General features: G+C 37.9%; 2 protein-coding genes across 19 annotated transcripts in view; one reads left to right on the forward strand and one right to left on the reverse strand.

Annotated features, from left to right (window-relative positions):
• Nucleotides 1-12,710, forward strand: part of ACVR2A (activin A receptor type 2A) — an 81,327-nt gene extending 68,617 nt beyond the window's left edge. For 4 of the 5 annotated variants that reach the window (XM_081051265.1, XM_081051262.1, XM_081051264.1 and 1 more), the window contains 5 exons: nt 547-692; nt 2,430-2,544; nt 4,957-5,095; nt 8,082-8,212; nt 8,976-12,710. In XM_081051265.1, coding sequence (XP_080907391.1) covers nt 547-692; nt 2,430-2,544; nt 4,957-5,095; nt 8,082-8,212; nt 8,976-9,170 — 726 coding nt within the window. In that variant the 3' untranslated portion in view covers nt 9,171-12,710. The remainder of the gene's footprint in view (nt 1-546; nt 693-2,429; nt 2,545-4,956; nt 5,096-8,081; nt 8,213-8,975) is intronic. The other variant, XR_013993508.1, reaches the window with a different exon arrangement.
• The window catches only part of ORC4 (origin recognition complex subunit 4), an 81,996-nt gene continuing 66,733 nt past the window's right edge, over nt 12,700-27,962 (reverse strand). For all 14 annotated transcript variants that reach the window (XM_081051268.1, XM_081051272.1, XM_081051276.1 and 11 more), the window contains 5 exons: nt 24,255-24,341; nt 20,086-20,194; nt 19,264-19,359; nt 19,102-19,169; nt 12,700-15,744 (listed from right to left, as the gene is read on the reverse strand). In XM_081051268.1, the coding sequence (XP_080907394.1) occupies nt 15,556-15,744; nt 19,102-19,169; nt 19,264-19,359; nt 20,086-20,194; nt 24,255-24,341 (549 nt within the window). In that variant the 3' untranslated portion in view covers nt 12,700-15,555. The remainder of the gene's footprint in view (nt 15,745-19,101; nt 19,170-19,263; nt 19,360-20,085; nt 20,195-24,254; nt 24,342-27,962) is intronic.

Genomic DNA, 27,962 nt, shown 5'->3' on the forward strand with positions numbered 1-27,962 from the left:
ATTTTCTACTTTCAGAGTTCGTATGAAAGTACACATTAATGAAGTAGGAAATCGTGTTCTTCTTGGCAGTCAGGTTCATCATTGTCAGATATAAGTGGCTCTTTTACTTCTTTTAATTCTCTAGAGGAAGATTCTTTATGTTAATTATAGTTCATATGTCTTAATTTTGTGCTTTCCTAGTCCTATGCTGTAACATCTCTATATCAGTATACTTTAACTTTTTAAATATTTTCTGAAAGTTTAGATTTTCAACTAGTCTTTTTTTTTTCTTTTTCTCTTTTTTAACTTGCTTTCTAAATAAGGGGAAATTGACTGACGTGCTTGTAGCAAACCTTTAAAGATTAGTGGTATTTCTTTCTGGTTAAATGTTTAATATGAAACTTGCATCATTCCAGAAAGATTGCTTTTCAGATATTGTTATTATTCACCAAAAGGAAAGATATGTTGCCTTGCAGAACCTCTTAAAAGTAAAAAGGAAAGTCTCCATATGTACATATGGCTTTTGTCAAGAGCATAAGTTGTTTTTTCTTTCCCCCCTTTCTTTAGGGTTCACTGTCAGACTTCCTTAAGGCTAATGTGGTCTCTTGGAATGAATTGTGTCATATTGCAGAAACCATGGCGAGAGGACTGGCATATTTACATGAGGATATACCTGGCCTAAAAGATGGCCACAAACCCGCCATATCTCACAGGTAGAGCTAAATTTATATTATTTTCCCACGTAATTCAACATTTGTTTACTATTTAAACTTTTAATTCCTTGAACAAAATTTATTTCCCCCCTAATTATCTAATCATGCTGTAGGAGGCAGAATGATTTTCATTTGTTTTTTAAGTTAGTTTTGAGATTGGCCAGGAAGTATTTTGGATAATGTATACATTAACATCATTAGCTTAATTGTTAGTCATCATTAGTTTAATTATCGACTTATGTTTTAATTAGTCTCATTTCTGAAAGCATGGTTAAGAATGAAAGTATTTTCTCTAAATCAAAACAGAAATTTGTTTTACCTCAAAACATGATTTACTTCAAAGATGATTATAAGTGGGCATAAGGGGATATAATTAAGGAGACTTAGAATATCTTTTTCCCTTGTGTTTTGAATGACCACATGATCATTACCTGAGCTAAGGGGAAAGGAGCCATCATTTGAACAGTTGGCTTTTTTTCTGTGAAGAAATAGCACTTGGACCTAACAGCTGCCATGTACTCAGAAGAGAATATGTTCCCTTAAATGAGATTCAGTTTGCTGTTGTGTATTGCACATCCTTGAACATGGGACCAGTTTGTCATCTTGTAGTATTCAATTTAAAGATGGGTGCTTTAAAAGTAGGTATAAACTGATTGATTTAACAGGTATTTAGTTGAGTGCCACCAGGTGGTGTTTTAGTTGCTGGGAGGCATTACTTTTAATCCAACTCTAATATAGATTCTGGTTTTGCAAAATGTAAATGACCTCCTCCTCAGAAATTGCTCCTCTTTCTTCTCACCTTCCTATATACAGTCTAACTGCCTCTTCCTGGATTTTTACTCACTTCCCCCAGTCCTATAGGGAAATAATTCTTTGGAGCCCCCAAACGGTATTAGGAGTAGGATCCCTAAAAATCTTTTGAGTCTAAACGTGATCGGTTTTGCAGCATTTGTGGGTGTCTCCCTGTGCCGCCTGTATCCCTTGGTCTCTGTTTGTGTAAATGTAACCACTGCTCGTGGTGCAGATACATTTAGTTTGGGATAGTCGTCTCTAGGGTGAACCAGTTGAAACTAGTGTGTAGAGGAGGATATCTGATTGCCTTTTCAGAAGGCAAACGATTACTCTTTTCAGAATACCAGATCTAACTGGAGCAGTATGGTTCCTGGTGAAAATTTCTGTTATACGTTCCTACAGATGCTTTTCTCTAACCAGGTCGATGACTATAAGAACCACTAAAATAAGGGACCCTTCTAAAATGTAGGCCTGTATCAACAGGCAGAAGAAGGTCCCAATTCACCTATTATTTGAAAATTCTGAAATTTTGTTTTTTTAAGTTCTGTTTCAATGGGATTTTCTAACTATAAACTCTGATATATCCTTATTTCTTAGAAAACAGTAATTCTATGGCTTGTAGGTAGGAATAGTGTACACAACATGTAGCCTGGACAGTGTTTTTGGAATGGCACCTCTTTACGAAATAATGTTATAGAAAGAATCCCTTCTTCTTGTCCACGTCATGAATAGGAGTTTGTTGCTGTCCTCTTGTGCTTCAAGCCATATGGAGACTTTGCTTAAGCTTTTTTTCTCCCTCTCCCTTTTTCTGTGTTTCATACTGTCTAGTGACTATTCTTTTATAGGTACATAGCCTCCCTCTTCCCTACCTTCAGTGAAAAATTTTAAAAGATGTAACTTGTTTAAACTTAAGTTGAATACTCTGTCTATCTTTCTTTCTGCAAGGGACATCAAAAGTAAAAATGTGCTGTTGAAAAACAATCTGACAGCTTGCATCGCTGACTTTGGGTTGGCGTTGAAGTTTGAGGCTGGCAAGTCTGCAGGTGATACCCACGGACAGGTGAGGATGGTGACTGAACGGGGAGGAAAAAGAATCTTGCCCTGTATTTTCTGAGCGCAGCATACCTGGCTTGAATTGGTATAAAATTACTGTGGTGGTGATTAAGTCGGCATCTACTATAAAGAACTCTCTTGAGAGGATTATGTTAAGTTGGGTGAGGAAGACATTTTCATATGATGGTTGAAGGACTGAGTGGAACTCAGGTGGTTCCGATCAGCAGTTCATAAAACAACCTGGACAGATGTCATGGGATTCAGTTTTTAAAACGAATCAAAGAAGAATCCAACACAACTTAACAGACCTCATTCTTAGGGAGTTCTTACTATTAATTAAGTCTTTTCAACTTGTTAATTCTTTCAGCATCTTAAGAGGAATGGAAAAAGAATCAGTCACTATTTATGCTACGGTGTATTAAGAACTGCCTATTTTTCCAGACAACAGTTACAGCTTCTTGCTTCTTGGTCTTTATTGCTTTAAAGACCAAGTTGCTTTAAAGTAACTCTTTAGTTAACTTTATAGCTTTTCTCTGAATTCCCTCCAGCTGTTCAGAGACTTGCAAAGCCCTGAGTGAGGAGCCTAAGTCTAGTCAGGGTCTGCACGGAGATCTCAGTAACAGCGACCTTTAATAACGCCCAAGACAGCAAGAACATTATCCATATGTACATTTTATTTTCAGCAACTGGGAGGCTAGGAAAGGTGTTTTCACTCCTGCAGATCACCTTTTAATCAGGAAAACCACCTTGACCTGCCCGGTGCCATTTTATTACAAAGCCACATGACTTAGGCTATGGTGTGATCATTTCTTCATCTTTCAAATCATGGAAATTATTCGGTCATCTGATTTTCAGCTTCTTTTTCCCCAGTATATCCTGTTGACTTCCAAGAATAGTTTTCAAAGAATCATAGCATAATAAATTTTTGCAGTATTGACTAATGATTTAAGAATTTAGTTTGGAATAATGGTCAGCTCTCATAGTTCTAGAAAAGTTGATACTAAATGTATTTGGGAACAAAGGCAGTTTTGTGCAGAATATTACTGAGAGGGAGATTGTGCAGGAAGCTTAGGGACAAACTTCTGAGTTCATTGTATGATTCATTATCTAAGACTAAAATTTGGGAGCAGGTCAATCCTTTGGTACCTCAGAGCCCTCCCCCTGGTTTTCTTAAGAAGAAATTTTGGGACTCACTCCTCTCTTTTAACACCCTCACAATTGGGTTACATGATGAGGTGAAAATGACAACTTACATCAGTGGTCCTTGACTTTAGATTTCGTGGACCAGAAAATATAAAAATGCATATTATTACACATTTTATACATTACACAATTGTACAATTAAAACAGTTATTTAAAGTTGCAAAAATATAGAGCTACTTTCCTTTTCTTTCTTTACAGTGTTCTCCTTACTAAATGAATTAAAAACTTTAGGGTCTTAGTAACCTATCCTGATTTTTTTTAAGCGTTTCTGTAATATGTATATTTGCAGATAATTACCCAACTTCTAGGCAAGAGATCAGAGTCACCTAGGGACTTTGGGAAATACCAGTACCCGGGCCATTGCCTGAACCTACCAATACTCAAGTAATTGTGACCTGCCCAGCTATCTCGCAAAGTTTTTAATGTTGTTAGGTACCAACCAAAGCTGGCTGTACTAGCTGAGTAACCTGTGACACTACTGAGAAATACCAGTTTGTTAGGAACAGATATAAAGAAAGAACTCAAAGACAAAATTCATGAAGAAATAAACGCATAGACTTTGAACAAATAGAACTTTAAAAAGTTTATCTATCCCTTTTTGGCTAATTCTTTTTACATTTTGTATTGTTTATTAGTTTTTTTAATACAGAGAAAGAGAAAAAAAGTATTTTTTTTTAAAGATACATTTCAAGCAGTATGCAGAAGTAGTACAACTGAAAAGTATATACCTTTTTCTCTATTCCATACTTCTCCCCACTGAAGAGATAAGCTATTGTTCAGTTTCTTGTGATCCGTTCCAGAAGGGGGAAAATTCTAAGCCTCTGCCAACATAATGTTTGTTGATACATTTAAGTGAACCTAGAAAGATCTTAGTGTATGTACTGCTTTGTATCTTGCTGTTTCATCCTACACTATTTTTGGAAATCTTTCTCTGTCAGTCTTTAAAGACTTACCTCATGTGTTTTAGGAGCTGCATAATAAGTACTCTGTGTAATCACGGCCCACTGAGTGATGCTTCCTCTCTTTCCTGTGTCTTGGCTGTTGTATTACTTGAAATGGAATAAGATTCTGCTTGACCCTGTAACCTAGTGGTCATGATTTAGTTACCTTATCTGATTTTAGATCACATTTGCTTTTGATTCTTTTTACAAAATCATGAAATGTTAGTTCGTAAAGTTAATGAATGAGTGCTGTTTGCTTTCAACATCTTTTTCAGGTTGGTACCCGGAGATATATGGCTCCAGAGGTATTAGAGGGTGCTATAAACTTCCAAAGGGATGCATTTTTGAGGATAGATATGTACGCCATGGGACTAGTCCTGTGGGAACTGGCTTCTCGCTGTACTGCTGCAGATGGTAAGGGAAAAATATTTTTTAAAAAGATATATATGCCTACTACACATGTATGAAAAGGGATGATTACACTCAGAAGTAATTAATGTTACAGTACAAGTCTTTTTAAAAAAGTAGACTCGAAGAGGTGGTAGCTTGAAGAGAATTCAGGGGGCGGGGGACAGAGAGGGAAGTTACGGATGATGTATCGATCCTTCACCGTTGCCAGATGTTTTGCTGGGCCCTTCACATAGCTTTAGCTTATTTCCCAAAAAAACTTTGGAGTTAGCAATTATCTCAGTTTTACAGATGAGGAGTTTGAGGCCCAAATTTTAAGTAGAAATTAAGTAGCTTGCTTCTTTAGCCTCAAGGTGGGAAGTGGTGAAACGGAGATTTGAAACGGAGGGAGGGGGCTGCTACTTTTGGGGGGTAGGGTTGTGTGGGTCTCACCCCCAGGTTCTAAAGTCAACCCTTGTGGGGAGAGGGGAGAAGGGATGCATGTGGATTTGGGGGCTTCGCCTCCCAGGACACTCGTGATGCCAGCATGCACGTAACCAGCCAGACTGAGCGGCACAGACTGTCCTCCGTGACACAGAACCGAGCACCCAGTGGGAGGGTCCACAGGTTTACACTCTGACCCTTAAAACTTGGCAAGTCTCTGATGCGAGGTAACCACTACTGTGAGCGTCGCTGGCACAGCGCCTTGGTCTGAGGGATTCCTGCTGGTTCTTGGCACGGGAGTCCTGGTTCAGTCCTGTAAGTATTTGCCCTGCTCGGTGGGCCGATCCCGAGCCGACTGCTCTATTGCGGGGCCGGAAGCAGTGCGCTGGGGGCTCTGCCCTTCAGTTATGGGAGACTGCGAGGCAAGCTCCCTGTGAAACTCCCAAACAGATTACATTAGCTTGACCTGTTTTTTTTAATTTTAATTTATAATTGCCTGAAAACTTCCAGTGGATTGTGCAACACCATAGAAGAAATTGTGTTGAATAAAAGCTATAACCAGCTTAACCTAGGTTTGTAAGAATACTTTATTTCGAGTGCTCTCACAGCCACTCAGAATAGGACAGACTACCCCTGGTATGAAATCTGATTTGGGGTTCTTAGTGGAGTGAGCTCAGCAGTGAACAGCCGTTCATTCTTCCGAGATTGGGGGTTTGGCGTGGGAGGGATCCAGGACCTAAGGAAAAACCGAAGCAACTTGGATATAATTTAAGCTTAAAAGTCTATCGGAAGAAGAGTGAGCTGTTCAGTTATTTTGGCTCAAAGTGGAAGAGGAAGTACATTTATTATGTGCATTTATAGAAGCAGAAGTAAGTCCGATAACAGATGTCATAGGAAAATATATTTCATAAGAACTTGATTACTAAGAACTCTCTAAAGCAAATCATTAGCGATGGTGTTAGGAGACACACAGAGCCCTGCCCTTAAGGACAGTTTCTTTAAAGTGATAAATGTTTTCCTGGACTTAACTCTAGAGTAAGGTGAGTGTGAGTTGTCTAGCCCAGTGTTTGGGACACAGGTGTTCCGTGAATGATTCTGGGTGAATGTAATACTGAGAAGTGTAAGGGGGTGCAATGGGAGTTTAGAGTGAGAAGTTGCTTTGTTAGCAGGGAGGGGTCACCAGGGAAGTTTCTGTGCAAAAGGATGGGTGTTGGCATTTCTTAAATGCCTGGTACGTGCTGTGAAACAATTGCAAAGTAGGTATTTCTGACTCAAGTTAGAAATTAGGGCAGGGGACAGTGTGAACGTTGCTAGAGTGAGTGCTTTCAAATTTGTTGCTGGCTAGTTGTTGATGGTGCAGTTCAGTGATAATCCAGCTTTAATATGCACACCAAAGACTGGGAACCTTGTTACAATTCAGGTTCTGACTCAGTAGGTCTGGGTTGGGGCCTGATACTTACATTCCTTACAAGCCGCTTACAAGCCCTGTGGACCACACTGAGCAGCAAGGGTTGGATAGCTGCCTGGGACTCAGTCCTGTCACTGGAGCGGCCTCGCAGACTGGCTACCCAGGCACCATGCATGCTCACGCTGGGGAGGGTGGTTAGATGGCCACCTTCACGACTCATTGTTTATAACTTACGTTCTATCCAGGAGTACTTGGTGCATCTCAAGAGCTTGTGCAAGTTTTGTGTCTATATACAGACACTTCCGGTCCCCAAAATTGCTGATCAGTGACAGGTTTCTGTCAAGGGGAGACAGGACAGTGATTGATAGCACAGACTTGAGAGTCATTCAGAGATGGATTCCAATTCCAGCTCTACCACAACAGCCAAATGCCCTTGTGCAAATTACAGAACTTTTCTGAGCTTCTTATATGTAAGATAGAGGTAATGCCGCCTTCAATCTGCGAAGATGAAATAGAGTAATACACATAAAGTTCCTGGTCAGGAGAAATGCTCATCAAATATATTATTAACGCCTAACTGCATTTTCCCGTTTGAGTAGGCCTAAGAAAAGAGGAATCATTTATATTGTTGAATAAATCTTGCTTGTCTGTGAAGGCACATTCTGATTTCTTGGGAACCCTGTTTGGAGAGTGCCTTCACGATTTTTAAAAAACTGAATGTATTTTTGTCAGCTCTTGTTAGGGCAGATGTGTGAGTGAGGTATGTAATTCCTCATGTAGAGAGTGTTGGAGGTTTGAGTGTTTCATAGATTCAAGATGGTTGTAACAGACTGAACCCAGAGTCTTCAGAGATGGAAGCAGCACTGATTGTAGTCTGATCAGAATTGCAAGAGTGGGTACCTTAAAGGGACACTGTGGTTCCCTACATCCTACAGAGGCGATAGCCGTTCTTTACAGCAGATAAGCCAGCTCCTTACACAGCCCTTAGGCAGGTTTACGTGCCACGTCACAGACTTAGATTTCCCCTAATTTAGAGTTTCGGTCACACTCTGGTTTAAGTCCATCATTATAGCAAGCAACAATTGGGAAATGGTGAGAGCGTTTGTTCCAGTTTGCAAGTCATGCAGATCTGAATTAAAATGATTTTTTTAAATATTTCAGGACCTGTAGATGAGTACATGTTGCCATTTGAGGAGGAAATTGGCCAGCATCCATCTCTTGAAGACATGCAGGAAGTTGTTGTACATAAAAAAAAGAGGCCTGTTTTAAGAGATTACTGGCAGAAACATGCTGTAAGTTACAGTTAACTTTTCTCTTGAAATTCCAATAAAATGCTTTTCAGGGAATGATTTATATCTCTGCACATTTCTCTTCTGGGAACATTTTCTGGGGAGGCGATCCTAGTTGTAGAAGCAACAGAATTAGGTCTGTTTGTATATTCATGAGGGAGACAGTGAAATAACGGCCGCCCAGCGCTCATCTCTGGTCCCGGGCACAGGAGTATGTCTCCTGTTTGGAAAGCTTCCTAGGGAAGGGAGTGTGTGGCTGAGCCTGCGGGTAGTTGTGTAACCTTGCTGATCACCACCTTCCCAAATGATGCCCTTTTCAAAAGCAAAACGCCCAGTGTTTTCCTCTCGGTGGGAGTTTATTTCAACCTTTTGATTTGGGGTTGGAAGATTTTCAAGTTCGTTAGGAGGCTCTAAAACTAGAGACTAGGTAGGTGAAGAATGGAACAGTATTACCCCGAGGATTTTGGTCTAGATAGAAATAGAAACATGGATAAAACCAGGTAGAATCCTCAAGGATAGCTTTCTAACCTTTCATTGCAAGGTAGAAACGCTGATTTAACTAAATAACAAAACTTGGTAGACCTCCTTTAGCCTTGGTTTTGAATCCATTTCAAGAGTTAGTACTGAAATATTTTATGAGCCATGGGTAGGGATTTTGTGAATTAAAGAGATGAATCACCCATCATGCGTCTCCAGTGCCCCACACACCTTGCTTTCTCGCTAATAGAAAACATAAATAAGCTGTAGGATATGTTTTCTTTTCTAGGGAATGGCAATGCTCTGTGAGACGATAGAGGAGTGCTGGGACCACGACGCAGAAGCCAGGCTATCAGCTGGGTGTGTAGGGGAAAGAATCACGCAGATGCAGAGACTAACAAATATCATTACCACAGAGGACATTGTCACAGTGGTCACAATGGTGACAAATGTTGACTTTCCTCCCAAAGAATCCAGTCTATGATGGTTGCACCATGTGTACACACTGAGAAACAGGACTCTGGACTGGAGCTGCTGAGCTACCGGAACTGCTTACAGTTTATTTTCTGTGCGAGATGAGCAGGACGTCTCCTGGACGTGTCGGAAAGAAGGCCCTCGTTTAAAACTGTGGCTCGGGGACTCCCGGCATGGCCTGAGCAGAGACGTGAAGGACACGAGACTCAGAGAAACGCTGCAAACTCAATAAAGAAACTTTTGAAGACGTGTACATGAAGAATGTGGCCCTCTCCAAATCAAGCATCTTTGGACCTGGCTAATCAAGTGTTTGAAAACTGACTTCAGATTTCTTAATGTCTGTCAGAAGACACTAATTCCTTAAATGAACTACTGCTATTTTTTTTTAAATCAAAAACTTTTCATTTCAGATTTTAAAAAGGGTAACTTGTTTTTATTGCATTTGCTGTTGTGTTTCTATAAATGACTTGTAATGCCAATATGACACAGCTTGTGAATGTTTAGTGTGCTGCTGTTCTGTGTACAGAAACAAAGTCATCAAAGTGGGGTACAGTGAAGAGGCTTCCAAGCATTACTTTAACCTCCCTCAACAAGGTATACCTCAGTTCCACGGTTGCTAAATTATATAATTGAAAACACTAACAAAATTTGAATAATAAATTGATCCATGTTTTGTAACAAGGTATTACAAATTCACTGTGTTGTTTAAGAAAAAAAGGTAAGCTATGCTTAGTGCCAACAGTAAATGGCCATTCGTAAAGCAGTGTTTTCGCTTTTCTTGTGCTAGCTTGTAATTTAAGGGGGAAAAAAAGTGCTGTTCCTTTGAAATGAAAAAATGGTGTCATTTTTCCCTTCTTCCCATGTTTTAAAGCTTCATCTTATATCCAGTTCCCAAAATATTGCATACTTACCTAAGTATTTTTTTTAAGGTGTGCTGTGTTTGGGGAATATTTGAAAATTTAAAGCATGATTTAAAATTTTTTAAGTGAGCTGTGACACTGGAAAGCTCTTCATTTTTATTTTAAAATAGATTTTTTTATTTATATATGTAAAATTGTAGTGTATTTCTTTTCACCAAACAGTGTGTGGGACATTCTTTATCACTGTTTTAGAATCACCTCAGGAAGTGTCATTACCCAGAATTCCTCATTCTCTGCTTCGAGACTTGTAACTTTATCACCATATTTCTGCTTGGTGCCATCTTGTCAGAGTAATATTTGATGTCTGTGATATGTAAAGAATTATTCTAGGATAGCGACTATAAATTTTAAGCACAGATTTCAGATGTTACTGCTTTAAAACAAATCAGGGATAACAAGTGAAACTGGTAACTTAAAATATGCAATGACATTTAGAGGTAACCAGTGTTGATGTAAGTAACGTAGCCTAGCCTCCTCCTGCAAATTGCTTTACCAACTAATTCTGATATTAATTTGGGATAGTTCATGCCTTATCCTTGATAAGAAAATGGAATTGATGTCGGTAGGCGCCAAAGTGCTTTTGAAAACATTAGAATATAATTGGATTTTTCCTCAAATTTATACGGGCCAAAGTAAGACATTAATTTCCTGAATTTTTAGATTACTGACCAACAAATAGCCAGTATTATGCTATGGACTTTTGTCAGGTCATTTTAAAATCCACACATTAATTTTATAAAAGACTTTTTTACACGTCACTATCAGGAGCTCACTGTGAATGTGTTCTCTTCAAATGGCTATTCAATCACACCGTACACTACACTTTACATATAATATGCACTTAATCTCTGGGAATAAGTTATATTATTTATAAAGAATACATAGGTCAACAGACTCTAAGCAGGGAGGGAAAGAAGAGTAATAGCATTCTTATCTGTGTGCCACACACCATCCAGAATGTGCTCTTGGTCACGGTATGTGCCCAAGTTGTCACTAGTCCTAAGAATTCCCATTTCAATGTTGAATTCACCTCTTTATTTCAAAGTACTTGGCCTCTCAATTTCTTGATTTGGTTTTGCTTCCACTTTGAAACTACCAAGAAGGGAAAATAATGAGACTGTTCATACATAAAAATGGCTAATCTCCTGAAACTAATTTCTACCTGTTCTAAACATTTAATCCTGTTTTTAAAAGTTGAAAAGAAACAAAACAAATACAAGGAATATTATGATGAATATTTGGCTTATGTGAGCACTAGAGATAAATTTTCTAAGACCAGTTATTCACAAGATAAAATTCTTCTCCATGTTAGAAAACATTTTTAGAAATCTGGGTATTGTACTTAACTCTAGCTAACCAATTTTAAAACTTGTATCCTTTTGAGAACTATATTAATGGACAGTTTTTATAAACAGTTAAATAAGAATGTTCCAGTGACTACCTGTCCTGATACCTAGTCTTGTTAAAACTTTCTTTTGCAGGGCATTTCATGTTTGGTTTACAGTCAGTGCAGAGTGGGCAAGTTAACAAAAAGTTTGAGCTAGGGATACTGAAAAAAAGAAAAATCAAAGAATGAGAAAAATGACTTCATTCTGGGGTAAACTGAGACCCCAGTAATTTTTTTTTCCTCATGTGTATGGTGCTCCTCATGATTCGTCTTGTGTTTTGCCTGATACCCATCAGAACTGCTGCTCTAACTTACACTCTTTACCTTGCCCAGGTCTCCGTCTAAGGAATGAATGCTTTCTCATCAACTGCCATAGGACTGATGGATTAACCAGTGTTTGGCTTTATTCGAAATCTATGCCCTGCACAGCTCTTGTATGTATTTTAGATGCTAGGAAGTTTTTAGCATGTGATGTGTGATTCTTGTTTGAATGTTTATTACAGGTACCTTGTGAATTCTAGAACAGAGACTGTGCCTCACAATTGTTGGTCCCATGAATTATCTTTCATGGTGATGTTGTGAAAATACAATCAGGAAAAAAAATCCCACCAATTTTGGAATTTAAAATAGAATCATATATCATGAAATTAAAAAATAATCTCTTCTCCCTTTCCTCACCCCTACAATAACAAACAGCTACATTTAAATAAAACACAGGGGGTAGGGGGAAGAAAACCCTGGCCACATGATACTTTGGTGGAATAAACTGATTACTGTTATACAAAAATGCTTCACCACAGGTATTTTCCAGTTTCTCTTTTTTACCTTTCTAAAAAATTACTTTTTAGGAACATTTGGTATAATGTGCATACAATTATTTACTGATTTATGGGCAAAATGATACAAGTAGCATCTTGATTGAACATCATTTACCTCAGATATTCAACCAGCAGTACATTTTTTATGCAGTCTCAACCCATATCCTATTTGTTACCTCTCAAAATATTGGAAAGCAATTATTTTAGCTTTACTCTGTATTTCTTGTCAGTGTTTTGGGCACAGGTTGTTGTACTACTGTCAAATTGTACTTGCTCTTTTTTTCTGCAAGTATTTAACAAAAAGCTAAAAAAAAAAAAAAGACCCCATAAAACCCCACCTTGGATAAGTGATTGTTAAATATTGTACAAATAAAATGTATGCTATCCCCATTCCATCCCCAAGTTAAATAAAAAAATGAACATGGTATGATTTGCATATGCAGTTTTTCTTTAGCTGTGTGAGTTCTCGAGGGGAATAGTAGTAGTAGCTTTGAAATCTACAGTGAGACTTTCACGTTGAGATTTACAAAAATGGGGATGTGGTGAAAGAAGGGAGTTTGTCAGCTGTGGCAGTTCCCTTCTTTGTGGTCTAAGCAGATTGTCATCCCACTAAAGGAGGTATGTTGGTCCTGCCGACATGGGAAGCCAGCCTCTGGCTGGCATCAGCTACCTTGTCTTTTCATACGGAACTAGAAAACTATGGCTTAGGGAATAGTCATCAAAGATATAAACTATATTTCCAGTTTTGTAACTCGTTTATCAGTTGGATGAAGAATTCTGATATTTTCACTTAGGTTAATCAACTGATCCTCAAGGAAGCTAGCTTCCATTTACACGTTTATGTTGCGAGAGTTTTGTATAACCCATGCCTTTCAAAGAAAACAGGTGGAAAAGCCCTACATTGTCACGGAGTGTCACAGTTCACACCAATGGATTCTCAATTTTTTTAGGGTAAAAGTGAAGGAAGGGGCAACACTTACGTTATGATAGTTTGGAAGAACCTGCATTGCCTTCTAAACCAAATGGAAATGCAAACCATGGTGGGATCTGCATGGAATCTACAGGAATGGTTTTCCACAGGGTGCTCTGCAAAACACGGATTCTTCAGGAAGCTGACAGCACATTCTCAGTATGTATAGCATTATGAAACAGGACATCTGGACCAACAGGTTTTAATTCCTCAGAGCTATTCACATGCATGTGAATTGGAAAGGTAGTTTGTTTTTTAAAAAATAAATAAGATCCTGTTTTTGGTGGGGCGGAGGGAGGAATCGCATTGAACACTGCACTAACACTCTTCCTCATTTCCAGCCTGAGCGTCCAAGGCGGCCACACGTTTTTGACTGCTCTTCAAAGGCTACAGTTCTCTAGTACACGAAGAAGATACCTTTATGCCATATTCACTTACATTACTCTCTAATGCTTTTTACTAGGGCTTTTCAGATTTGGTTCTTTTGTTGATGGTTGAAGAATTTAAGAAATGAAGTTAGTTTAAAATTTTTGTAAATAAATTTAGCTTCGTTGTATTAGCATGGAAAGGGGAAGAGCCACATCTCTCCCCCGCAAAAAGTGCCACTGGGGTGTAGACATGTGTGTCATTTGCATGCCTTTTGCTAACTTCTTTTTTTTCTAATTTGCTTTCTGTTTCATGGAAAATGAAAACCCAGCTTGCGACTTCGTTTTTCAATCTGTAACCTGGATGTTGATGGATCTTCTGAAGCTCAGATGTAGCCGGGGAGGCACATAAAGACTCTCGGCCTTTGGGGCATCTTAACTTAATAACAATTTGTAATCCTCAAGTCAGCTCTGTAGGTGCTTTTACGGTCAGTGCCTTAAAATAGTTTAGAAAAAATTTTTAAAGGGACAATTTTAGTTCAAGGGTAAAATCCTTGCTTCTAGTAACAGTGATGCTACCATGCTAAGTATTTTAGTAAAATATCCCCTTAAAAACTGTAGAGTACTGCATAACACCAGTATGAAGCCTGAGGTTTTATGAGATTGCTGAAAAGTGACAGTGATCTGAAGACTTACAGGTCAGGGAAGGGCGGCTGCATGTGCAAAAGAATACGTCGTAACCACCGAAGACCTACTTTTATGTACATATATTCTACATCCGATACGTCTGAAAACCAGATAAATCACTTCCTAGCGCAGACTTTAAAAAACACATGGTAAGGAACCCATTACTGAATCAGGTCTTAGTAACAGGGGCTTTGGTGTCAGTCAAACCTGAGTTGAACCAGGGTCTGTCAGTCATTCTCTACCTGTATGATTCTGGACAACGCCACTGTTAGTTTTCTCATCTGTAAAGAACTGTAAATAAATATGGCTTCTGACAGTTACAAGAATTATAAACTGCACAAGCATAGGGACTGTCTTGTAAACCTTCCATGAAACAGGCAATCAAATAATCTTGGATGAAGTCACTAACATGTAATAAATGCTTACTAAATTCCACTTTAAGCATGTACCTGTATTAGTTTATGGATTCCTGAATTTATAATGTAATACTTTAGCTGAAATTTCTACATTTCTCTTAAGGATTTACTTTTTGATACTGTTTTCAGTGTTAACCAAATCTATAATTTGTATCAAAAAGTAAATGATAGATTTGGTTAACACTGAAAACATTTCCTATTTTATTTGTGGGAGTGGTTTTCAGGAATTTCTTAAAGTTCTTGAAGACAAATTCTTCTGTAGATGGAGTAAGTACCATATTTTGAAAAGCTGGAAGAAAATGTCCAAACTTTTGGCCATCTTCTGGCCAAACTGGTCTCTTAAACTAGAAGACTTGGGTCTGGAATAGAATCCAGAATTTCCATGGGTACAGAGGAAAAAGAAAAGCACCACGTTCCACTGGACCAAAAGATTACTCATTACACCTCAACTCTTACCACTGTTTCTTTACTGTTTTGTTTAAGGTCTGTAAAGACATCTGACTGCTGGGTTAAAATGAACTTTTCAAATGTAACACATAAATCCTTTACAACTGTTAAATAGGCATGTGGTTCAATCCCTATAAAACTGTCACATTTATTTTTTTAAACTTCTACAACATAGTCTAAATTACTGGAATTATAAATCATGTAACCGCTTATGATTTAAAGGCATGATACAGCCAAGAATACTACATGTGTAATAGTCCCCCATAAATACAAAAATACATGTTTATAAACGTAAGAAAATACAGTAACATATCTTGTTCAAGGACAATAGCTTTTAGTTTAGAGAAGTTTGCCTGACACTCCGCAACTGAAGCCAGTGTCACACTCATAACCAGCTCAGGGAGGATGTTGCCCACTGCCTAACATCCGTAGGACAGTTGGGGTACTTCTGCAGGGCATTCATAATCTGAGTGTTATCCAAAAGTAGTTTCATCAGCTGGTACTCTCTCTGTGCATTTGCTGAAGTTCTTTCCATGGGCCTTATTAATTCTAACTGTTGTAAATGTTCAAAAGCCTGAAAGATGAAAGAAATCGTTTAGGTTCAATATGGGAAGTAAAGTAACAACATTAATCCAGGGAACAGTTAAGGGTTTTGGTCAGTTGTGGGATAGAATCCCAGGAAACAAACTTAATAGAAATCAATAGGCTTCAAAAACAATTCTCGTCAACCTTATAAAACTTCACATACCAGGTAGAGTTGTGTCAATATACAATTATCTGTCGCCACACTGCTGAATGTGAATGGCAAAGTCTGATCCAGTCTGCACAATACAATTTGGTTCCTATCTCATTCTGTATCATAACTCCTCCTAGTGCTTCAGTTAACAAAGGGTTTCCAGTTCTCTGTAAAAACCTAAGATCTATTAAGACCAGTACTTTTTGACTCATTACCTAGGTTACTCAAATTTGCATTTACGTTTTGTTTCTACCTTTGTAAAGGCTTTACTGTGTAAACATTTAATAGAGCTGCAAAGAAGGAGTCAGGAAAGACCTAGGAGTACACCAAGCCTGGTCAGCTGATCCTATAAATAACTGACAGCAGAATGGCGGCAGGAGGGGAGAAGACAGTCTCCTGTTTCCCTAAAAAGTCTGACGGAAGCAGCCACAACCTGTCCAAAAGTCTTTCTTCCACCTTCCCCACCTTAATAGGGCTCTTGACTGTCCACTTCCTTTTACCTTTAATACGCACTCATTATGTCTTTTCTAACCCTGAGTATTGATTTAGGTGTTTTATTAGTGTATGAAAAAAGAAATCATTAAATTCTATGCTAACCATTAAATATCGACACACTGAAATAGATTCCTGAGCTTTCTATTCTTACAGCCTCATTGTGAAAAATACTGTGATATATTCTTTACGTATCATAAAAATTCTGATGAAAAGAGAAATAAATAGCTCAGACACCATTTCTGAAAATGAGAAATACCAGAGGCTGCAGGCTGAATAAAACTGAAGAGATTTAAAATATTTCTAGACAGCAAAAATTCTCTTATGTAAAATGTAGTAACTTATAAGAATGTAAGTGCTCAGGTAACCCTTTCCACTCACACAACTCCCACAAAGTACGACTGTCAGACAGACAGGGACATTCAGGGGGAGGGGAACCATTAAGTATGTTAAACACTATCCATTGTTTTGAAGAAAAGGCAATGCCTCTGTGGGGACACAGCCCCAGAGAGCAGTTTCCCCAGCTCTTGGCCTCACGTGGAGGGGTAATGTCTCCGATGGCGGATGGCCATCAGCTGTGGCTAGTTGGGCATCAGATGTAACCGGTTAGCCATTAGCCACTGATATAACTGCTGTGGCTGAGCTATAAGCGTGGAGTGTGGATTACGGATTGCAGGGAGGCGGAATGCAGTTAGCAAGTGAGGTGGGTTGGCAGAGAAGAGGACAGCGGATTGTGCAGCGTGTGGCTCCTGCTTCCTGTGTCTCCAACCCAGCTGCCAGCGAGACTATAATGGTATGACTCCCCCATCTCTGGCTCCGTGGGTGTTACTCTTTGGCCTCACCATGTCCTGCGTTCTTATGTGGGGAGCGGCACCAGAGACCCCGCCTGCCGCCCTGCATGACAGTCTCGTACTCTCATTTTTCGGTTGCTACAAGAAATAAAATTCTGACTACTAGGGTCTATAAGGAAGGCTAATAGGCATATGGGTCCACTGCTTTAACAAAAAACTAAAGATGTTTCTTCTCATAAAGTCCTCTAGAGCCGTGCTGGTCAATGGTAACCACTAGCCACACAGGCAGACTGAGAATTTCAAACGTGGGACTCATTTTTTAATTTAATTTTGATTACGTTTAATTTAAAAACTGATAACTTGAGTCAATTAGAAAATTTTAAGTATGTTTGGAACAATTTCAAAATCTACTTCTTCAGCTAAAAAATGTATTGCATCTACAGAACAAGTATTTCCAATGAATATTTAGTGAATTAAGATGTGCTTTGGTTATAGGCCCACACTGAATTTCAAAAACTAAACACAAATGAAAAAAAGGAAAACACTTCATTAATAATTTTCCATACTGATTATAGAGTAAAATGTTTTTGGTATATTAGATTAAATAACATTTATTATTAAAGATAATGTCACCTTTTTTTTGGTTGTATGTGCCTCACATATTCCTAGTGGCCAATGGTACACTAGCATGAAGTTCGTCAAGTTTTAAAACTCATGCCTCATCCAACCCTGTGGGGACAGAGTCCCAGAGAGCAGTTTCCAGGCTCTGGGCCTCACGTGGAAAGTGCTGGCTCAGATAGGAGATGGCCATCAGCTGTGGCTAATTAACCATCAGCTGTAACCAGTTAGCCAATTAGCCACTAATATAACTGCCATGGCTGCATTGGTTGGGTGGTTGGTTGGCAGAGAAGCAGACGGCAGGCTGCGATCATGTGACCCTTGCTTCGTGTGTCTCACCTGGCCGCCAAGGAGACTGGGGTACAGGAAGACCCCTTGTTGGGGTACTGGCGGATGTTTGCTCCCTGTGTCTCCAACCCAGCCGCCAAGGAGAATATAGTGGTATGACTCCCCTATCTATGGCTCCGTGAGTGTTCCTTTTTGGCCTCACCATGTCCTGTGTTCTTATGTGGGGAGCGGGACCAGAGACCCCACATGACACCCTGCGTGACAATCAGCATTTTTGTCTCATTACTGCTGAGATTATAAAGGCAAACCTTGGTTGTAAAGGGATAGGATTATATCAACGTATTTCATAAAACTGTAATTCCTTTTCCGATGCAAGTGCCAGGAATAGACAGTAGAGGGCAGTACACCTCCATAAACTAAAACACTGGCTGCTTCAAAATATTCAACATTTTGTTTGATAATTTGCCTGTTTTGAAAAAAAATCCTATAAGTATCTAATGTTTAAAAATTAATAAAAGCGCAACTCTGATATATACAGTTGACCCAGGAACAACGTGGGGGTTAGTGGTGCCAACAACTCCCCACCCCCCAGTCAGAAATCCCTATACATGTAACTTGACTCCCCAAAAACTATTAGGTTGGTGCAAAAGTAATTGCAGTTTAAAAGGTTAAAAATAACTGCAAAAACCGCAATTACTTTTGCACCAACCTAATACTAATAGCCTGCTGTGGATTGGAAGCCTCACAATAACAAACAATTGATTGACACATATTTTGTACATTATATGTATTATATACTGCATTCTTTCTTACAATAAAGCCATAGAAAAGAAAATATTATTAAGAAAATCTTAAGGTAGAGAAAACACATTTACAGTATTTATTGAAAGAAATGTGCATATAAGTGGACTCGTGCAGTTCAAACCTGTGTTGTTCAAGGGTCAACTGGACAATCAAGTTAGATATAAAAATTACCTGTCTGCAGAAAAATAACAGTGAATCTTACCTTCATAACAACAGGTTTCTCAAAATTATAAACAGAATGGGCCTTCCTTTGAACAAATTTCTGAAACTCTGGACAGAAAAAGCAACGACAAAGTTAGTACCTTCAAATAGCATGGAGGAAGAGTCAGAAAGAAACTACCAAAATACCAAAGTCTCGTCTCACCATTGTAGACCATTTGAAAATTAAAGGGCTCCTCTTCATAGATGTCATTTAAATGTTTCATTGCTATTATAAGGCAGATTTCCAAGACGGACAGACCTATAGTAAAAGGGAAACAAACTGAATTGTAGTTTACTTACTGATACACAGACTAAAATAACTGTCCACCAAGTAGAATGATGAAGTGGAAAATCGTGGATTTGAGAGGTGGGAGGAGGTCAAGACTATCCCAGGTTCAAATGTATTTTATTTACTATTATTTATGTAATTGTAAGCAAGTTACTCAACCTCTCTGAACTTAGTTTTCACATCAGCAAAATAAGGATCTTTCTTAACTCAAGAGATGTTATAAGGATGAGAGATAATATTATCAAGCACTTAACCATATGGCTTATAGTAAACAAACACTGAAGCTGCTGTAATTATTATGTAATTTTAAATCACATAGGGACCTTGATTATTCAGAGAATCCCTAAATCCCTGGAAATTATATCTAAATGTTTTTTCCTGGAGATAAGTTTCCTTAGATTACCAAAGGGGATAGGGAACCCAAATGGCTGGAAGCCATTGCTTTTCAGTAGCACCTGGTGCAACAAGAACACTTGCAATATACAGTCTTAGCTGAATTTCCAATGTAGCAAGGGAGGCAGGCTGTCTTCTTTCACTTTAAACGGGAGCAACAATACCTTTCAAAGGGCTGAGTTAAAGGCTGAATAGATATAAAAGTAGGCTGCATATAAAGCACTATACACAACGTTAACTATAATTGTGAAAAGCATTCCATTATATAAATTTAAACCTATACAAAACTATTAAGTTTCTTACCATGTACAATATTTGCTTTAGAATCCATGCTACACAGCTGGTTTGCCTCCATCAGATCTGGCGCAGTAATAAACGGGTGTGATGTTGTTACACGATTTAAAGCAACCATCTAGGGAAATGAGGATCAGAAAAGCAATTAATATTTACTTAGGCAATTTGGAGATATTACTGAACAAAACTTCTTAATTTGGAGAGTCTGTTCTTATGAGAGAGTAAATATTAATGCTTGGGAAAATATTCTCTCATATTCAGCTCTATTAAAATTTAGTATTTCAATTCATATACCATAAAACTCTATAAATGTAAAACAGCATAAAAAAAAGTTCTGCTGTTCTCTCTACTGCTTTCCACTTGTGTCTTTTTTATTTATAACTCTTTGAAAGAAAAACATTTAAAAAGGAGTAGGGCAAGGAGAAGACACCAAAAATAAGTAAGAATATTATTTAAAGCCCCAGACCAAACCAAACCAAACCAAAAAGGCATTTCTGTGACTTGTACAAATTTTCTTACTACCCAATCAACAAGTCCACGTTAGTGGTAAGTGACAGAAACACTAGTCACTTTATGTTCAATTGTATAAAAAGGAAAAAGATAAAAACCAAAATTACACCCAGAAACAATTCTCCCTAAAAACAGAGTCCACATTTCATGTAGCTCGATGTCTTGCCAACAACTAACACAAAGGCTGGACTTAAAGATTATTTACATTTAAATAGAGTTAGCAGATTTAGCCAATAAAAATGAACAACATCTAGGCGAACAATAAATGATTTTCTTTAAGTTAGTATGTACTAAGTAATATTTGGGACATATTTAGACTAGAAAGTCTCTCCTCCATTTTAACCAGGGTTCAGGGCCCTCAGTTGAGCAGAAGAGTTTGGCAATCTTTGTACTTCACTCCCCTACTGGAAGGGAGCTGAGTACCCAGTAGCTTCTTCCCTTTCTCTTTTATAGTAAAACATTTTTGACATACAAAAAAAAAGAGAATAATATAATGAATATCCATGACCACTTCCTCAGTACTAAAAAATGTAGTTTTATACAGTTGAAGCCGGTCTCTTCCATGGTTGGACTCTACTTTTACACACACACACACACACAAATCATGTCTTTCTTCTATATGTGTCTGTATTCCTAGATAATACAGAGTAATCTTCAAGTTTTATGTAAGTACTGTATTGTACTGTTGCAACTCTCTTCACTGAACATTATGAGAATTTATACATGTCAAGGTGTCACTTCTAGTTTATTCATTTTTTTCCTGTTGTATTCCTTGGTATATACTTAAATTTAATTATTCTTTCCCTTATTGATGGACATCCATTTCCTTTTCTTTACAATTATAAATAAGGCTGTGATACACAATGCTGTACAGGCTCTCCTGTAGCATCTGAGTTTCTCGAGATGCCTAAGTTGCCAAATTCTTCTCCAAAATACCCCTACATATTTACTTACACTATCAGCAGCAATAACCATACTATCAGACATAAACTTTGACACCCACTAGACTGGCAGAAAAAAAAAAAGGTTTAATTGTAGTGTTTTATTATGTAAAGTTTAAATTGTACCATTTTCCTGTTACTGGAGAAGTTAAACATGTTGGGATTGTACATTGGTGGACTGCTGGCTCACATTCTTAGTTCATCCCTTTATCGATTATTAGAAGTTCTTTATATGTTATGGATAGTGCATGCATTGCATATATGCTCTCCCTGTCTTCAGTTTTCTATGGTATCTTTTGTCCAGACATTTAAAAATTCACTGTAATTAACTTTATCTATTTTTTTCTTTCATGGCTTGTGATGTGTGTATCTTCTCTAAAATCTTTCCCTACCATGAGATTATAAATATATTGTATTTTTTTCTAAATTTCTGAAAGTTTTGTATTTATACATATGGTTAGGTTTATCAACCTGGAATTTACTTTTGGATATGTTAATGAGGGTGTTTTTTTCTATGTGTGTAAGTCCTAATTTTTTGTTGAAAATTATCCAAACTATATTTAATCTTAGTTAAGTCTTTCCCTCTTCTTTATAATATCCACCAATTCCAAAACTTTTCTTAAGACAAACCAAAAAAAAAAAAAAAAAAAAAGCCATTATCTTGAATTAAAAATATAGAATATGGGGGGGGGGTGGATGGGGGGCGGCCCAGTGGCTCAGGTGGTTGGAGCACCATACTCCTAATGCTGAAGGCCACCAGTTCGATTCCCACATGGGCCGTGAGCTGCACCCTCTACAGCTAAGGCTGTGAACAATGGCTGTCCCTGGAGCTGGGCTGCCGTGGGCTGCTGTATGCTGATGTGCTATGAGCCGCACTGGCTGGCAGCCGAGGAGAGCTGCTGTGAGCGGCAGACCAATGACCGGCAACTGACTGCCTCAGCCGTGGGGTGGGGAGGGAGGAGCGCAAGGCTCATAATACCAGCATGGGCCAGGGAGCTGCGCCCTACACAACTAGACTGAGAAACAATGAACAACGGCTTAAAAACCGGGCTGGGTGTGGGGCAAAAAAAAACTATAGGATACTGGAAAAACAGTGGTTGTTCATGTTAACAATTGTGAGACAGATTTTCATAGAATAATGAGAAAAGTGTGTGTGTGTGTGTGTGTGTGTATCCTCTATATACCATAAGTTAGTAAATAATGTCTATTTTGGTATATAAATAACTAAAAACCCTACTTTAAAAATTCTTAATCCCCAAATTCTTTTATAATGAAGACAGCTGTTGGTGAAAGTGGCAGTGATTTTGATGGATAGAAGGGAGATTGCTAAGAAGAAAGTATATAGGGAGAAAAAAACACTCCTTTTTCCTCAGCAAAAGCAGAAATGGGGAAGGAGAATCCATAAACAAACGGCAGAACCATATAAAAAAGTAGGACACAAGATTGAAGCCAGAGAGCCTTGGATTTGAGTCGGGTTAACAGTCTACTAGCTGTGTGACCTGGGGCAAGTTATTTAATGAGGAACCTCAGTTTCTTCAAAAATAAGAGTAAAAACACCAAAGGATATGGTAAAGGTTAGATATGATGTTGGTCAAAGAACTATATTACCTGACTATTGTAATATAGTTCTTTGTGCTATTCAGTAAATGTGGTATTCAGTAAATAATATAGTTCACATGTGCTATTCAGTAAATGATACCTATTATTATGAATGAAAGTGACCAAGGAGAAATTCATGAAACAAGTATTTTTTTCCTTGAAAGGTATTTACCATAGATAATTTCCTGGAAATACTAAGCTAATATCAAATACTCTTAGTGAAGGAAGAGCTTTAATTTTCACAACAATAAAATGCCCCTTTGATACTGTTCAAGATTAAGATGTAATTATTGTGTGAAAGACCATAACCAGATGGGATTTATTCCAGGTATGCAAAGCTAGTTCAACATTCAAAAATCAAGCAATGTAATCCAACATATCAACGAGCTAAAGAAGAAAAATCATAGATCATATCCATTGATACAGAGTAAGCATTTGACAAAATACAATACTCATTTGTAACAAACTCTAAGCAAGTTAGGAATAGATGAGAATGACCCTAACTTGATAACATGTATACAAAACCCACAGCTGGCGTCATACTTAATGGTAAAAGAGTAATCGCTTTCCCCCTGAGATTGAAAAATGGGCAATGACGTGCATCCTCACCACTTACGTTCACCCTGGTAGGTGAAGTTCTAGTCATGGCAGTAAAACAAGGCAGGGAACTAAAATATATCAGATTGGAAAGGCAAAAGAAAACTATTTGCAGATGATATGACTATTTCAAGGAATTCCTAATAAACTCCGAGAATGAGCTCAGCAAGCTCGCAGAGCACATCAACATACAAAACATCAACTGTGTTTCTATACACCAACCATAAGCATGCTGAAATCAAAATTAAAAACAAAATATTATTTACAGCTACTCCAAAAAAGTTAAATACTTAGGTATACACTTTAAACATATAAAAACAGGAGCTGTGTGATAAAAATTATAAAATGATGATGAAAGAAATCAAAGAAGAACTACAGAAAAGGAGAGATGTACCCTATTCAGAGATTGGAAGACTCAATGTAGTAAACATGTTAATTCTCCCCAAATTTACCAACAGGGTTAAACAATTTCCATCAAAATATAATTATCTGGTGAAATAAAATGAATGGTAAAATAAAGCTAATACAAACCAATAGCATGTGTAATGACCGCAGATTTTTGCTGACATTGAAATGTTTCTGTAGTACTTCTCGCACATTTCTATCTTCTGAGAGGCACTAGAGGAAAAAAAAAATAAAACAGAAATAAGGAATAATGCAGTTTACAACTTAAACATAATCTTGTGCCTCAATAGTTGGTGTACCTCATTAATGCTATTTATTATTAAATAGGTGCCAGTTTTTTTTGAAGAACACAAAAATCAAAATCAAGTTTCCAGTCTATTGATTTTCTTCTTGTCCCTTTACATTAATTCAATAGACACAAAGATAAAACATAATTCTTGCTACCCCAAAATTTCTAGTCTAAAAACGGAATCTGTACAGCGTATTAGTGGAATGATCAAAATGCAGCACAAAATACAACAGAGAATACGAGTTACTATTGTTGGGAAAACAAGTTGAAGTATTACAAAGAATGCTTAACCTGCATGAGTCAACAGGTTAAAAAGAAGAAGATTCCAGTTATAGGGAATAGCATGAGTAATGTGGGAAGATTGTGGCATACTGAAGAGATGAGTAGTCATGTTATCCTGAGTTTCAGTTACTGGCAAAGTGATAACATGGAAAGACAGGCAGGATAACCTGCTTGGAATCAATTACTATTGTCTATACAAGAGACAAAGGGTCTGAATTAATACAGTGGTGTAAAGACGAGAAAATTAAGACATTTATGAAAGATGTCTGATGGAGAATCAACTGTTAAGAAGTGGAGGAGAAAGGGTTTGAGAGGGGAAAGAAAAGAAATCAGAGGTGATATTATGGGATATCCAGGAGTGGAGAGAGAGAGGTCGTCAGAAAGTGACACTTGGATTATCAATATTGAAGAAGTACAATGAAAAGTGGAGCAAAGTAAGAGACTGGGGAAGATGCAGAAGACTGGAAGAGAATACAAGAGGGCAAGGAAACCATGGGAAGAAAACTTCAAGAGGGAAGTGGTGATCAAAAATGTAAAGTACTTTGTATAAAGAAATTAAGATATATTTTGAGAAGAAGTTAACGGCTTTGGAAATTCGGAGATCAATAGGGCCCCTTGAAACAGCAGTATCTAAAAGAGCTAAGGATTAATGAGAGGTACGTTTGGCAATGAAGAAAAGATTAGATGAAAGGAGAGTAAATTCAAAGTTGGCAGAACCACGAATGGCTTGGGGAAGACTGACATGATTTTTTTAAAAATCATCTGCAAGGAATAAGGATCATTGCTTAAAAAAAAAAAAAAGTCCCAAAGCCCAGAAAACTAAGTACTAATTATTTCTATATTTTCTGCAGCTAAAACTGCATGTCTCTACTTCTTCCACTGTAAGAAGACTCAGATTCAGAAATAAGTTCTAGTCTAATGAAATGCAGTTTTATGCTCTCGGTAAATATACTATCATCCTTATTTCCTTGCTATTGTTCTTAATCTTTCTATGTTAAAGGGCTTGCTGTTACTATACATATCTTTTTATTATAAACAGGGTCAAAGATACTTTGTGAGTACACAAAATGAACATAAAATAATAAAGCCAAGTAATTCAAATAAAAAAACTTTTGGAAATTAGTTGTAGTCCTGGCTTCTGCAATTGTTGACTCTTATCAAGTCACTTATAAAATTGATTGATGTATTTATATTAGAGCACTTAGGAAAACCAAAGAAAATTACCTGGGACAAAAATATTAATGAAATAAATTTTTTTTTGCAAGAATTCAATTCTTTTTTAAACAAGTATTTTTTAAAAAATAAGATGTGTTAAAGGGTTAGTCTCCTTTACACTGCCTTTCTGTTTATCTCTACTTCTAGATGTCTGAATCCAACTCCCCTTCTTTCTAAAAGCTATCACCCTCTTGCTCCCATAATTACTCAATCTGCTTTAAAATAAAGTCAACAAGATATGTATGGGAGCCATTAAAAAATAAAAACTCGTTACATTTTTAATTTCACCTTGATTCAAACACTATAAATTACTTGAGGATAAGGCTATTATCAATAACCACTTATTGGATGTTTATTATATTTAACTAATTATGATAGTAATTAAAGATATTAGATCTTAGGTTTTGAAACATGACTGAACTTCTGATATTTCTGGATTAAAAGCTCCCTTATGGTTGTCTCAGGAAATGATGGAAGGGAAATAAGACAGAGACTGACTGACGTCACATACAGGAACAAGGGGGAAATTCCCAGAAATAAGGCAGATTCCTCCCCCCCCCCCAGTTGCTCAGAGAAGCCGGTTACATTTCCTTTTCACTGATAAGCACAGGGGCAGCAGTCGCAGAAGCAAATTCTTAAACTGTGCTGAGTGCACAGCGTTTGGCTGGTGCCTCCTTCACAGGCAAATTCTAAGCAGTGTTACAGGATTACACTTGCACTTCAGGCCTCATGCTGCTCCAGGAATACCTTCCCTGCAGCAGTGTATGTACTAAATCTAGTCAGTTGCTGCTAAACTTTCTCACCTTCTGTTAGCTAAGCAGGGGAGGTTTAAGACAGTAGGTAAATCTTCCTTAAACATTAGCTATAGTACTTTGGGGGATTTCCTTTGAGGAAAATTAGCTATGGTTCTTTTTTTGCAGAGATTTCCCTCATACTGCCACGCTGAGATGGTGTTTCTTCTGCTTGCTTTTTGACTCATTTGGGGTAGTGCTAAAACATTCAAGTTCGGCTAAAACATCCAGGTTCAACACTATCCTCAAGATATTTCTTGGATGAGATTTCATAGGTGACCTGTTTTCTGTACCATAGCTTTTGGGTTAACCTTGGAATCAGAAAAACTTCCTGGACAGTCAGCATTGAGGGAAAGGATAGCTCCCTCAGTGCAATCCCCACCCGGCCCCCACCCACAGTGCAGGGCCTCTGGCCATGGTGCTGACATATTGTGCAAGTGGAGTTTATTTATTAGCTTAACAAAGGGAGGTGTCAAATGATGACTAGGATGGGGAAGAAAATATTAAAACTAAGAGATACACACTCCAGTGGTACGAGTTTTACCTTATAAAAGAACTGCGAGATGTCAAAAAGATGACAGAATGGTGCCCACAGGCATTCTTACCATCTGGCCCTAAGCTCCGTGCTACAGGATCAGCAAAAAGGGACCAAAACCTAAGGGTGAGCCACTCCACTATGACACGGTTACCCTTTCTAAGTCATCCAGTTATGCTTCCCCATCTACTTCTCTCATACATACACCCAGATCTGGGAAAGACAGCACAGTAAAACCTGGGCTACTGAGTCACCTTAGGAAAGAAAGTGAGCAAGGATATAAATAAAAGATCTGGGACAGTACAGCAGATATTTAAATACTAGGAAAGCATACACTTGAATCTCTAAGACAGAAAAATACACTGTGGTAACAAGAACAGTAAGTTCAAGAGCTGTAGAAGGTGAAAGTCTGAGGCACTGAAATGTGGATTCAGAAGCCAAAGATCCAGAGCTCTGACCTCCTCTAGTCCCAGGTACGGGAAGGGGCAAAGCGGGAGCACCACCTATAAAGTGTTCCTAAAAATGGAAACTTATAATCAGATACAGTATCAGAGAAAACTTGTGCATATGAGTCCCAGGCAAGATTAATTTGGGAAAGACGGTGGAAGTAAGGACCCACCCCTAATTATATCATGGCATTTTAAGGATAATTATATCATAAATTTTAAGGATAAAGTCAGCAGATTTTACACACAATTCCGTATAGTTATATTAGGAAAAGT

This window comes from Rhinolophus hipposideros, assembly GCF_964194185.1.
Source record: "Rhinolophus hipposideros genome assembly, chromosome: 6".
NCBI classification, from domain to species: Eukaryota; Metazoa; Chordata; class Mammalia; order Chiroptera; family Rhinolophidae; genus Rhinolophus; species Rhinolophus hipposideros.